We start from the raw sequence: 14485 nt of genomic DNA on the forward strand, positions 1-14485 counted from the left end.
CATGCTGTGGGCTAAATAATTCACCTCATTAGGCATAAAACACCTGATTATAAAGCAACTGTGTAACTCTAGGGTATGTGCAGCCACCGACCACACACATATCCTGTATGCAGAAAAGACTCTTTTGTGTCCTTGGGAGTCCAACCATCTCTAAAGGCAGGAACAGTGAAAGGAGCCCAAGCATTCCCCTTTTCCTTTACTGTCACATTTCAAAACAAAATGGACTGTACAGTATTATCAAGGGGGTATATGGGATTTGGACAGTCTTCTCAGGCCAATTTCAAACAGCTTTGTAACACTAATGCAGTGTATCATTAGGCAGCCCACTACTGCAGTTAACTCATTTAACAGTTTTAGGTTGAGATTTTTGTGGGTTAGTTAAGAATTAACTTCTAAGCATCAAGATAAATTATCCTGTGTATGGATGATAAAGGATGCCCAAGTGTAAAGCTAAAATTATGTTTTTAAACTTTAAAAAGCACTGCATACAGAGATAATGGACAAGGTACTAGCAGTCTTCCCAGTGAAGGAGATCTCCATATGAACTCCATCATTCACTGTAACATGCAATTTACCCAACTGCTGGTGCCCTGCACTGTGTTATTTTACATGTAAACAGGTGCCTAATCTCAGACATCTGATTTCTCTTAAAGGAGCTCACTTGCTGGGGAAAATTTTAATTCCAGTAAACAAACTTTTCTGAGTAGCATATACTACTACCTTTACAAAGACAGTAAACTTCACACATTTTGGGACAAGAACAGAGAAAGACCAAGAAGGACTGCAATGTGCTTCACAAAACACCTGACATTTAAACATTCCAGAGCTAGAAACACAAGTAGATTGTGAAGTCCCCTATGCTACAGGCAAGACAAAAGTAACTTTGTAATCTATTGTTGAAGATTTGTCCAAACTTTTACTTTTTTTGATGTATACTTTGATGCATACCATTTCTTTATGTTAAACCATTAATGTTTACAGAAGTAAAATATTTTTGCAATATACGTAACTGGGCAGTTGAGCTTTTGTGTGTCATGGGAGATACCCAACTGGGAAAAGCAGACATTCCTGTCTGTACAAAGTTGGAGTCAACATTGGTATTTTCCACTTGAATTACAGAATATAAGACAAAACCTCAAGATAAGCAAAATAAAATTCAGTCCTTACCCTCTTTTTACTTTTGTGAAGTCAAAAGCCACTTGTCTATAGGAAACTGCCTTTTCATTCAGATATCTACTATACCGTCTGATAAACGTTGACATGTCATAACCTAAAAAAGAAGTTTTAGAAGCTTATTACTTACCTAGTCAATTAAAGATCAAAAACCTTACTCTAAATAAAGTGCAAGATATTAAAGCAGGACAGCTTCATTATATTTTTGGCTGATTTTGTATAGTTAATCTGTGCTACAAAGAACTGTATGTCATCACGTCATTGTAGTTGCGACATAAATCAAACAGACCATGCTGCAAATACCTAGAAGACCTGAACTACGTGAAAGTTAACACTTTACTTCCTAAGGAAATTACTTCCAAAAGCAAAACAAAGTATTTTTATGCAAGATCTCTCATACTATGATAGAAATTACACTATGCATTCACAAAGATGTTCGCGTCAACTCCACACCACATTAATTTACAACTGAATAAAAAAAAAAAAGACATTGAAGCAAACATTAAGACGTGACAGAATTTTTTCTATGTTCAGATAGTTGTGATAGGAAACATTTTGATAACTGTCAGTCTAAGGACACAGACCAAGAAAAAGATGTGTTCATAACATATACTGAGATCATGGATGTTAAGACTCAATAAAATGAGGCAATTCAGTAGACCCTTGGTTATCATGGAGCAGGTTTCTGTCAACCACTCTGTGTGCCCGTTTTAGTACACCTGTGGCAAAAATTAGAACCAGCTATATAAAAAGCCATGCAGAAAATAAGAAACCACCTCAGGAGGAGAAAAAAAAAAGATGACAACTACCTGTATGATCAGAACTGCACTGAACTGCAGTGTAACAGTTTGGAAGGATATTTCAGTTGAAAAATCTGAACCAGAGAAAAACTTATCTGCTCACAGAATTATTCTCAAAGATGGATGGAATGGTCTTCTAACAATCGCCCAAACAGGTTTTTTTTTTCAGACTCATCTTGTCTCATGGACACACTTTATCTGATACACCTATGATACATTTTTTAAATTTAACTCACTAATCAAAATATACCTCTTCAAATGGAGATATTCTTCAGAAATAGGAGGAATACAAGGTCAGATCTGTTTAGCTAAGAAAGTTAGAAGCATTTGTAAGTAAGCCTTTCCTAAAAGATGCAACAAATGCTTCCAGCAGACAGCTTCTGCCATGCCACAACAGCATCTTAAGTTAAGAAATGCAGTCTGGTATAAAACAGACTGAAAAATTACTTCTTAAATGCCACAGTCCATTAGAGTTACCAAGTTGTATATTGGTAAGAAAAAAAGACACCTTACCTTGCAGTCCACTTTTGTCTAGGAAATTGCTCAAATTAAACAATGTGTTTCTGGACGCCAGATACTGGATAAAACGCTAAATGAAAGGAAAAATTTGAATGCTTTTATTATATTATCAGTGAGCTAGAACTGAGGTAACAGTACTAGAAACTCTTCTTATCCAGTTTATGAAATTCAGCTTTTATGCTTTAAGACTGATTTAAAATCTGGAAACTATCACAAAAACTAGCTAAATTTTCAAATGAAGCTAGTTATTATTTTTTATGTAAAAATACATGAACAAATCAAATTCACATAGATATTGCGTGAAGACTGAAGACTTCGTTTATTTTAAGCCAGGATATGGAACTGGAAACTTAAAAAAAATCCCCCCAAATAAGTTCTCATTTTACATACTCACAATTGTTTCACTAACTTCAATTTTTTAACAGTTGATTTAAGTTTACCAATTAGCCAAGGGATCTTTGCTCAGCATACAATTTTAACAGTACTTAATTTAAAAAAGAAAATAAGGTTATGTAAAGATTAGTTTGCTTATAAGAAAAGGTTAAACGTAAGAATCTACATAAAACATTAACACAGTATCACACTTAGTACATATCATTAGTCACATAGAACTCTGAATTACATTTCACAAAAATGACGCTATTTTCAACTTGTAAAGACACATTTCAGATCACTGGCACCACATCTTATTTAGTAGGAAAAATAATTTTGTCTTATGAACCACTGTATAGAGAGCTGCTACAAAAATAAACCAATCACTTGTAATAACATTTTGACAGAGGAAGAAATAGGTCTGATTAGTGTAACGTGTATTACTGAATTATTTTCATCAGCATAAATACAGAAGTTACATAGAAAAAAGACTGGAGAAGAGTAAAAGCACTCAGTTCTTAGCTATAAAAGTATTAAACAAAAGCTGGAGGACCAAATGCTTTTCAGATTTTTTCAAAGGGTTTTACAGATTCTCTATAAACTTCTACACATTTTTGTAAGCATTCAATTTCTCAATTTCCATGTTCATTGTCCAAGTACTATTTCTAGCTGTGAAAAGTTTCATCTTGAGCAGCAATCTTATCCTCATTACTTCTGTAACACATTTGGCAAGCAAAATTTGTTTAGTAGTTTTATTCTTAAAATTGAAGTATTTCAGACAGTGGTCCCATGAAACACCTTTAACTACTATGCAGTGTATTCGTATCAGTTTAGAATTTATATGAACCAAAGTACAAGCACAGCAAAAGCGCATAGACTTTGTTTTGGAAAGTGCTAATTATTCCAGTGATAATGCTTGAAGTCAACATGAGAAGTTTGCCCTCTTGTGGCTTACTTAGCTTCAAAGAATAGATTTTCACCAACACCAGAAATACTCTGCAGCTAACCTGCAAGAGAAACCAGTATAGATATAGATATATAGAGAGATATATATTTAAAAAAACCCACACAAACAAAACCAACTTAACCCCCACAGCCTAGCCAGTCAGGCAAAGGAAGCAGTCACACAACCTATAAAAACTCTGAATGCAACATGAAATGAAAAATTTTGGTCCTCTACAAATCCTGCTTGTAATTTTCTAAAGCTATCCCTTAATTCTAGAATTCATAGAGCTGACTGCTTGCAGTAAAAAGGAAAGTTTCTAAGAAAGCCTTAAAGGTATAGTTGTTGGGTTTTTTAAATGCAGAAGATTCAAGCTGCTGCTGTGCTTGACCTAGTATCTTGAAAAATAAGGCCCCATGGGAATTCAAGTTATGGAACAAACAAAGCTTATTCCTTTTTGTTTAAGTTGGGGTTTTGTTTGTTTATTGTTCTACAGTATTTGGTGTTATTTAGATGCTCACATGCACATATTTGCCATCACTGTAAAAGGTTAGGGGTGATGGTGGAAACCAGTTCAGAATCAAACTATTTGGGAGAAAAGACCACCTGCATTAGCTAGAGCACGAACCTAAAAAGGCTTCCGTTTTCAGCTTTCAGAATCCCATTCAAGATAATTTCTGCTGGTTTATTTTTTACCATTAGAATAACACTACAGAAAAAGGTACCTCCAGCATTTAGGACACTTACTTTTGATTCTAGAATTACAAACTTCAAAGTAGAAACAAACTAAGTAGACAAACATATAACGAGACCTGTGTTCATGCAGAGTTAGACACAAAAAAGATTAAAATAAAGATTTTCTTACAAAGATAACTGGTGGAAGCATTTAGCTGACATTTATAGGAACGAAGTGCTGTAAATGTTCTCAGACACATAATTTTTTGTATTACCTCATTTCCGTACACCATTAGATGATGGGTTGTGATGAGGGATTTGAAGACCACTACCCAGCTACTGTTGGTAGTTCTTTCAAACAAACTGTCTGCCAGTTGTGGGATGTTCACGTTCATCTCATTTGTGCACTGGATTAAATCTGCAATACAGAAATGTTTGTTATTATTGAGTTCTGTGACAGAAGATCAATAACAAAAAAAATATCAGTACACTCATTTTATATAGTAATATTTTCTATGAAAACTGAGGGGTTTTCCAGTAAAATAAGTAATTTCTTGAAAAGCACTGTGGCACCAGTCTAGCAGAACCTTGTAATATAAACTCCACTCTGCTCACTGCCAAGCTTCTCAGTCCTCAATTGCTTTTGCAGTTGCCTTAGGTAGTCCTAGAATAGAAGTACCATAATGACTTGCACTATCTCTGACTAACAACTCCCAGCTTTTAAACATCCAAAGCATTAAATAGCAAAATAATTCTTAAATGCTACAATTTAGTCAAGTTTTGCTGGAAAATTATGACTAGAATTAGCTGTAACCTCAGACTTCTTCTGGCCTCTTAACAGAGCAGTAAACCCTTCTAGACATCAGTTCAATGTGAATAATAGAAGATTCAAATACTCCTTAGTCTTGATACAACACAATCAAACCTTCAAAAGGGCAGAGGAAACAAGTGAAAAAATGAGCCTCTAACTACAATGCCAGAAGCAGACAGATTTAATTTAGTTACAGAAAGTGGGTTGTTAACTGAAAAGATTGTTAGGAGCACAGCAAAACCCAAGGCTGGCTAGCTAAAACAAAGGTATCCAACATTTGTTCAAGCTGGACTTCCAGCAGACAAGACCTAGCGACTCCAGCAGACAAGACCTAGCGACTCTGTTAAAAAAAGTTACCCTGTCTGTCTTCTAGATTTGCTATTGTCACAACTGTATAACCACAAGGAGCCATACATATAACACAATCAATACAATAATAAGTAATAATCCACTAACTTATTTCCAAATGCTGACGAAGGAAACGATGACTTAAGGTCATGATGCTACAGTGACAGATGTATCACATAATATAGTTGCTCCTGTTGTAACACAGCTTGCTAGCGTTCAATATGAAGCTTAACTTAATGCAAGATAGTGCTGGTGACATTTTACTACTACTACAACCTCCAAAATAAAACAGTAATTTTCACTCACACTGCCAGCCCTGCCGAAGACCATAGCTCAATAAGGGTCAGACTTGTGTAAGACCTATGCCTGTCTGTCTATGGGCTACTAAGACTAACTGGAAACATCCATTTAATCTGAAGGCAAACATTTCATCTTTGAAGACAGTTTTACATCTTGCTATGGACAATCATTCATCACAAAGGACTCCATAAAGACAGGACCTTCCTTCAGCCACAGCAGCAGGTAAGCATGGCTACTGCAAACTCTGAACTAGTATGGTCCGAACTGAAAAAGCTGCTATTTACAAGTTTAAGTATTAAAGGAAGCAAGCAGGAAATGATTTCCACATTCAAAATGTGATGAGAGAGAGAGATTAGCCATTCCTTTATCTACAAGTAAAGCTGTGGTGACTACAGGCATTCATGACCTCATTTTTAAGTCACGGTTATCTATTATTGGATGATGATTTGGGGCTGTTAAGACAATGCTAGGATATTACTCAGCAAGAGACATGCTCTCTACTGGATCATTAAAACCAAGCCCTGCAGCTTCTTGATCTTCAGGTCTTCCCACCTAAGCAATAACACCAGCAGTTTTGTGCAAGGCTATCTGGCAGGAACACACATTAAATACAAAGGTATATGCATCACAGGATGTCAAGTCATACGTTTTGGCATAAGAGGTACAAATGCATGTTAGAAAGTGAGAACTTCTATTCTTAAATACAACATTTGCCAACTAGTCAACAGTAACAAAGAAAGAGGTGCCACTTGAAAATCCACTATCTAAAATTACTAAAAAAGTTATATCCGTTCTAGATGATATTCTGTGCCAGAAGAAATGTTTTCTAAAATGCCACTGGCCTTTCAAATCATCTTTTAGTATCTGTTGCAGTGTGTAAAAGAAAACAGGCTCTGTAACTCAGCAGAAAACGTAACCCAGCAGAAAAATCACCCCTCAGAGAACTGATGAGTGTTGACGTGAAAAGCGTATGAATGATCTTGGGTGGAGGGGGGAGAGAGGGGGTTCTCTCTCTGGGAAAGAACATAGGCAAGAACAGAAGTACACAGGCAAGTCTAGCCTTGAATGGAAGAAATTAAATTTAAAACTGCAAACAAGGGCAAGAGTCACTATGATACCAGCTACTAAGTTTAGCAAAACATGATGTTTCTTTCTCTACAAAATGCAGGTTGAACAACAGAGATGCTTAATAACCTGGTATGTCCTGATACCCCAAAGCGCCTACATCACGTATATTTCAGAATCGTTACATCTAAAAGCTTTTTTGAAAGTATTTGCATAAGCAATGCTAATTAGTTAAAGAAATATTTGTACAGTTAAATCCAAATTACATCAGCAATTTTTGTGCTAACTATAGCATAAGAAGCATAGTACAGGCAGAGCAGAAGCGAAGACAGTACCCTGCATCCCACATTGCTGTACTGCCTGTTCAAGATGACTGTCACATACAGCATTCTTGCTTATTTATCCTAGTCCCACAGACACCCTTCATTAAGGGAAAGGAACAGATATATAATTATTATCACATCCTACACTTTACACAACTTGTCTCACCCCCACCTATGAAAATACTAGCTACGTGTTTTGAAACCCAAGTGTCCAAAGCAACATATCTCAAGACTGTTAGTTACTGGGTATGGTAATGAGCAATACAACAGACAGGTATATAACCAAAGGGCAAGGCACTAAGGTGAATAGTTTTAACCTTAGAAAAGAACAAAAAAGAGACAAACAAAAAGGATAACCCTTGGTGAAAGTGTGATGCCTGTTTCATCTTTGAGCTTCTTGTCATAGAAGGAGGAGAATTGAATACTTACCCCCATCAATACTACAGAAAGTCACTCACACTCTCCTGCATTAATGCCCACACCACCTCACAGCTGAAAGAGTGTGAAAAACTCTCCTGGAAAGTCCAAACCACCTTCCCAACTCTAAAAGCTGCTACAACTTCAATAGCATAAGACACACAGGATATAGATTTTTCGGGACATGGTTTAGTGGGCATGGTGGTGTTGCGTTGATGGTTGGACTTGATGATTTTAAAGGTCTTTTCCAACCTTAACGATTCTGTGATTCTGTAGATATTAAACAAACACTGATCATTGTTTCAAAGAAGGCAGCACTTAGCAAAAGAATTTTAAGTTAAGCTTGCAGCTGGCTGGGAGAGTTGCATGAGGGAAGCTTAGACAGCTATGAATGCAGTGTCATATCCACAGATGTAGCTGGAGACAGCAGAGAGACGCCATCAGGATTGACCAGAGCTTAAAGCACATGATTCACAAGAAGTGGATGAAGCAGAGGGGCTTATTCCATCTGCAGAACAGAAGGCTAAAGGCAGGGAGGCGGAATATAAACGCTATCTTCAGTCAGATGTTTCTTAGAAGTTCACAGCAAAAGGATGAGGCAGCAGACATGCTGCAACAAGGGAAATTCTTATCAGATGAAGAAATTAAAAATCTTCACAATGAAAGTGGTCAGGCAGAAGAGCCCATAAGCAACCAAATCTTTTGAAGTTTGACATGGTTTAAGCAGGGGACTGATTAGAGGACCTTCTGAGGTCCCTTCTAACCTAAAGTAATCTTCAATGATATGTACTGTCCACAGAAGAGAATGAGAAAAATGGAGACAAGCAAAAACAGAGACATGACTTAAAGTAAGTTAAAGTCCAAAAGACCAGTCCAACAGGAGTGTATTTCTAAAGATTTCAAAAGTTTAGACCTACTTAAGTGATAAGACTTATGTTTTGAAGAACTCCATTTACCTACCTACACTAAGTCATACAGCATATTTAAGCAGAGATGTCAAAACTAGATTTTCCTAGAAAATAGTTCTAGTTTGTTTTTAACTTGAAGAAACAAAACAGTATTTTTGTTATAACAGTTAAAATTTTTAGCACTAAATGACTTTCACATAATTCAGTTCTGTTTGGATTTATGGCTTTTTTCCAACCGGACTTTGCAAGGAATCCTAACAAAGGTCTGGCCTCCAGACATTTCAGTAACATTGAAGATTTGCAGTTGCACCTGTATCAAAAGCATTGTATTGCCTAGTTCTGCTGAAGTTAACTAGTACAAAACAAGCAGTAAAATACTGTATAATACTCTGGGTAAGAAAAATAATGCATTTGCACTCCCAGACAAGATATCTACAGTCTTTACCACTGCTCAGCCTTCATTACAGGAAAGAACTAACTGATTCATTGCTTTACACAATGAATAGTTATTAGGTAAGAACAGTATAAAGGTGAAGAGTACAGTAAAAGTACAGCATGACTGGAGAATAACTGGAGATTCATACCCAAGAAACAAGAAGCAACCCTCTACACAAAGCAGCTACTACATGGCTAAGATGTTGATTTGAAGTACAGCATCTACTCCACACTAGGCATGTAGATATGGATTAGCCAACCCATGGTATGTGATCATGAGACTCTTGACCCATGGCAAACACGAGGCAATCAGGCTAGAGTAACACATCAAAGGCATCTGCCACAAATTATCCTAGAGAACGTAGGCGCATGTTGAAAGCACACATGACCCAACTCCTCATGCAGAACCTCATTCTGCACTAAGCAGCTTCCTAAGACAAAGCTATGAAAAACTAGTTTACTTCCCCACAAAAAGAATCATCAGGTAGGCCAAATGTGGTTTTTATTACTTTCTTTCCAGAATCTTACCCATATTAATTTGCAGTAAGATTATAAAGAATTGACTTGAAAATAGGCTTTGCGAACTAAGATTGTATCATTCGCAGTAACTTGAATAGTAAACTGAACATATGCCAGAATTATGTACCTCATGTACTGATTATTTCCAATGGTTTAGCTATACCTCTTATTTTGAACAACATTTCTATTCATAAGTATCAACCTGAAAATATTTACAGGAACCAGATCTTCCAGGCCCAAAAATGTGCCCCACACCTCTAGTTACTCCAAAATAGGTCAAGCAACTGTGACAGATTCCCATCTTGCTAACTACTGCTTTTTCACCTATTATACTAAAGATGCCATCTAGTGAGCACATAATTAGTTTATTCTCCAACATGCTGACAGTTTATTTGTTTGGGTTTTTTTTAATGCTAGATCCCTGCTAGAGGTACTACTGTTATAAAAACTCAGTGTCCCCCAAAATAGCTTCTTACAGGAGTCAGGCCTTTGTTTCACATCCACCCACAGACATAGAAAGTGGTGTCACAAATGCAGCATTGCAACTTAGTGCAAGACTCAATATGGAAACAGCCATCTGAACAGCAACAGCGGCAAAATTTGCCTTAATGTATATTTTAACTTCATAAACTAACAAACACTAGAAGTAGAAGACATGATTAAAGACAGGCATGTATACCTGCACCACATTAAACAAATATTTGATTTCTCCCAAGCCAACATAAAATCAACATACAAAAGACACTACAGATGAAGAATCAAGTAAACCACATATTAACAGCCTGAGCTTATATATTCAAAATATGCAGATGCTTAGCTCCAGGTCCAACAGGAGTCTCCAATTTATCCTGTGATCTTCCACAAACACATTTACATAGCTACACCCAATAACATGTCCTATATATGAATAGTTCTTTGATTTTTTAAAAGTTATTACTGAAGTACCACCCCATTAAATTAAGTGAATAGCCAATTTCTTTGTATCATTACCTTTGGGCAGATGTGCATGTTATGTATCCCTGCCCTGCCACAAAGTATTGTCAAAGCTTAAAGGTCATTCCAAATAGACTACACACATTTCAGACTGCATATGTTGCTTTATTTCAGATAAACTCAATGTCCAGACAAGAAAAATACTATGATAAAAGGGAGATATATATATTAAAAAAAATAACCACACACAAATTAAATCATGAAAAATTCTCAAGACCCTACTCTTCCAGAACAGTCAGAATCCAAATACTCTAAAATACAAACTAACAGAAGTTCAGCATGCCAGGAGAAGTGAAGTTACCCAACAATGTCTATGAAGTTGTCAGGAAGCTGTCATTTGCCTTAACACTTCATCTCTTCTTAACAGGAAGAAAGCCAAAAATTATTATTATAATTTAAATACATACTGATGTATCCAAAGTATACGCCAAGTATGCATCAGATCAAGTTTACCTAATTGGTAAATTTATAACTGAAGCCAAAACACATAGCAAAGCCATTTCGTTTTTAAATATAGAAGGAAATAATAAAACATTTCTTGAATGAGTTGAGTAATTATTCTTATGAAATTATGTCCACATAAAGGAGATGTGGCACTTTGGGACATGGTTTAGGGGGCATGGTGGTGTTGGGTTGATGGTTGGACTTGACGATCTTAAAGGTCTTTTCCAACCTCAATGATTCTGTGAGAGTTCAGTAGAGCACAATCCATTTAGCATATGGATCAGCTTTCAAACTGAAGTAGTAACATGCTAGTGACTGACTTTCCACTTGCATGAGGGAACAGTTGTGGCTATCATTAATAGTGGAATATGGGACAGTGTCTACATTTAAAATAATTCTACTCAGGACTGTGCACTTGCTTATGATCAGTCTCCTCCCTTTTCACTTATGGCTATACAAAAGGATTTTAGTAAAGCAGTTGAGATTTAAAAACCTATTTGATACTGGCATTTTTTTTTTTCTCCTCTAGGGGAACAGTTTCTCCACAACACAGAACATTGAAAACTGAAATGGTTTGATTTTATTCCACTTTCGAAACTCATGTACAGCAGGGAAAATTTTGTCTCCACTTAACCTAACAGCTGAAATAAAAAAACCAAAACCACACCCATACAGGTGTCTGCTCTGCTAAGACTCAAGTTCAAGTCCCTTCCCTAGCTGTCTAGATTTCACTTTGTATCTTATAAATCCCAAATTATACCGCTTTGTGCTATATTAGGGTCTCATTTTCCTGTGTTAATACTTCTCGCTCTAGACAAATATTTGATCACAGGAACAGAGCAACAAATGTGAAGTGTTCCTTCATTTGGCAAGTGATCTTAACTGAAATGCAAATGTTCAATATAAACATCTGTTACACAGTTCCACAGGTAAGGCATTACCAAGGGGTGGATGAGAATGTCAGCAGACACACAACTGTTTCCTGCATAATGCCACACAGTGTAGCAGCAGCTAACGCTGTCAACTGTTTTTAAGAATTTGGTGAAAAATTTTAAAGATCAGAAGTCAGCAAATTTGTGCCAAATTGATGATCTGAAGCAATGGAGTTTATGCCACTAGACAAAGATTTCCCTCCTTTGATTTTTGTATTAGGAATATAGTTATAGCAAGCACTCGTGGTGGTATAAAGTTTAATTTACTATTTCTAAAGAATTTTCACAGGTTTGGGATTAACTTCTCCCCAACCCCCCTAAAACAGCTAACATGATCTATGTACCCATGTTGATTTAAAATAGTGCCATCACAGGTTCTGCAAGGCACACATGCCTGCCACACCTTTCCTTTCCAAGAGGACATGGAAAAATGCTATGCAATAGGGAAAATAGGTGCTACTGAGGAAAAAACAAACAGACACTCCAGATAAGTTAATGGAATATTTGACAGCAAATCTCAAATGAAGCAGAAACTGAATTCAGGCACACATTGCAGCAGCTGCAAAGTTTTCCATGGTCAGTTTTTATTCCGTCATTTGCTGAACTAAAAATTTCTTTTTAGCCTGGATGGTTTGTGTGAAGTTTAAAATAAAAGATTAGATAATTCTAATCTCTCTATATTAGATGTTATTTCTAGCTGCATTGTTTTCTTCAAACTTCAATAACAGATCATCTTCCTACCTTGAACGGAAGGCAAGGTAGCCACTTGTTTTCAAATGTCCAATATGAAGTACCAAGGAGAAGAGTTTTTCAACTGGCTGCTGATGACAAGTATTTTGGATGACAGTGGTTATTTTTTCCACTCACCTTGACAATGAAGGTAACAAGCACTTAAGATATTTCTCATCCTAATTCTATCCAGTTTCAAAAAAATATTTTTCAAGAAAATCCCCAAACTTGAAGTTACTTCACAAATACATACCAGTTTTATTTGAAAAGTTTCTGAACTCTATCAAAACACCTTGAAAACATTTACAGAATATTTAACATGTACTCTTCTTCAATATTTAAACACTAGAGGATTTAGCTGTGCCATGAAAGGATTTTGGACACTTATAAAAACCACAAGAAATAAGAAATACTGAAATAAGAACAAAGTACAGAGGTTGGCTGTCAAATCTGTTATTAAAATCTGCTTGTAGAGATTAACAGTTCTGATGGCTGTGAACCCTGACACATTCAAACCCGATTCTACACATTCCAACTGACATTTTAAACCCAGGTAACTTCATGTATGCACATTGTAAATTTCTAAATAATTTCCCACCTTTTCCACAGATGATGTCCTTATTTAAATATGGAAAACAAGATTAGAAAGTTCCTGGATGTAAATAAGTAATTTTCATTACAGAACCAAACAATCTGTCTAAAACCAATAATCAAAGTAGTTTTGAACACAAATTCAAGCATGTAAAATTGACAATTTTTTAAAAAATTATTTTTTCAAATAGATTGATTTGGTAATCACAAATGAAGCCTGTGCCAAAATAAAGAAACCCTAAACGGCATACTTAAGTGATCAAGCTAGAAAGAGAGTGATGTTAAATTTCAGTTTGAGCCAGTACATAACATTTAATCCAACAGAATATTATATAACCCACATGTGTTTGAAAACTGAGTAATACGTAAATGTTTTCACGATTACCTGAAAATACCTACATTTGCAGTTTAAAACAAAATGTCATAAACAATATTTATTCTAAATTTAGTTTTGTTTCTCTTCTGAATACACCATTTGCACCAAACTGCTTTACTAGAATGAATTTTCTACAGCAGGCTTCCAAGTGGCTTCACCCAAGTCGCCTCAAGAGGGCAACAAGAAAATCCGGACCACACATTTCTTATAATTAACAATAAAAAATTAACATTAAAAATGTTATTAAATGTTAAATTAACAATAAAAATTCCAATTTCAACAAAAAAAGTTGAAAATTCTTCCTCTGCATATAGCGTTATTCTATGAGCTAGACACACTGACTCAGGAGAAAAAATGGAAGAGTTAAAGCAATCTGAGAAGACCAACTCTTTTCAGGGCTTTCCATATTTAAAAAGGAATGTGATTTAATCTTATTTATATTAGATAAGCAGGATAAAAAAAGGCAGAAGGCAGGTTTAATATAACGTAGAATAACTTGTTCTACAGCCAACAATTTATATTTTCATTTCATCAAGTTGCATCTTGTCTTTTTCTTCCAATTTAAATAAGACTATCATATTCTCTCTCCTACCTAAAACTGCAATTTCTAAGTGCAATGCTTAAACTACTTTAAATCTGTCAGTAACCCTGTGAACTCAGCATTATTGCCTCAGGTATCTCTGACTGCCTAGATTTACTCTTATAGGAACTCTTTGACTAACCTTTCTTTCTTATGTTGGAGAAATGTAAAAATGATTAAGATACTTTCTGTGAAAAACAAAGTACAAACGGGTTCACTAGGACAACCGTTT

General features: G+C 35.8%; 1 protein-coding gene across 3 annotated transcripts in view; it reads right to left on the reverse strand.

The window, feature by feature from the left end:
• PICALM (phosphatidylinositol binding clathrin assembly protein) overlaps window positions 1-14485 on the reverse strand; it is a 52039-nt gene that overhangs the window by 35278 nt on the left and 2276 nt on the right. For 2 of the 3 annotated variants that reach the window (XM_010284528.1, XM_010284527.1), the window contains exons 2-5: window positions 13809-13814; window positions 4758-4900; window positions 2487-2562; window positions 1168-1270 (exon numbers count right to left, since the gene is read on the reverse strand). In XM_010284528.1, the coding sequence (XP_010282830.1) occupies window positions 1168-1270; window positions 2487-2562; window positions 4758-4877 (299 nt within the window). In that variant the 5' untranslated portion in view covers window positions 4878-4900; window positions 13809-13814. Of the gene's footprint in view, window positions 1-1167; window positions 1271-2486; window positions 2563-4757; window positions 4901-13808; window positions 13815-14485 lie in introns of those variants that run through there. The other variant, XM_010284526.1, reaches the window with a different exon arrangement.

Source organism: Phaethon lepturus, unplaced genomic scaffold (assembly GCF_000687285.1).
Source record: "Phaethon lepturus isolate BGI_N335 unplaced genomic scaffold, ASM68728v1 scaffold17103, whole genome shotgun sequence".
Classification (NCBI taxonomy): Eukaryota; Metazoa; Chordata; class Aves; order Phaethontiformes; family Phaethontidae; genus Phaethon; species Phaethon lepturus.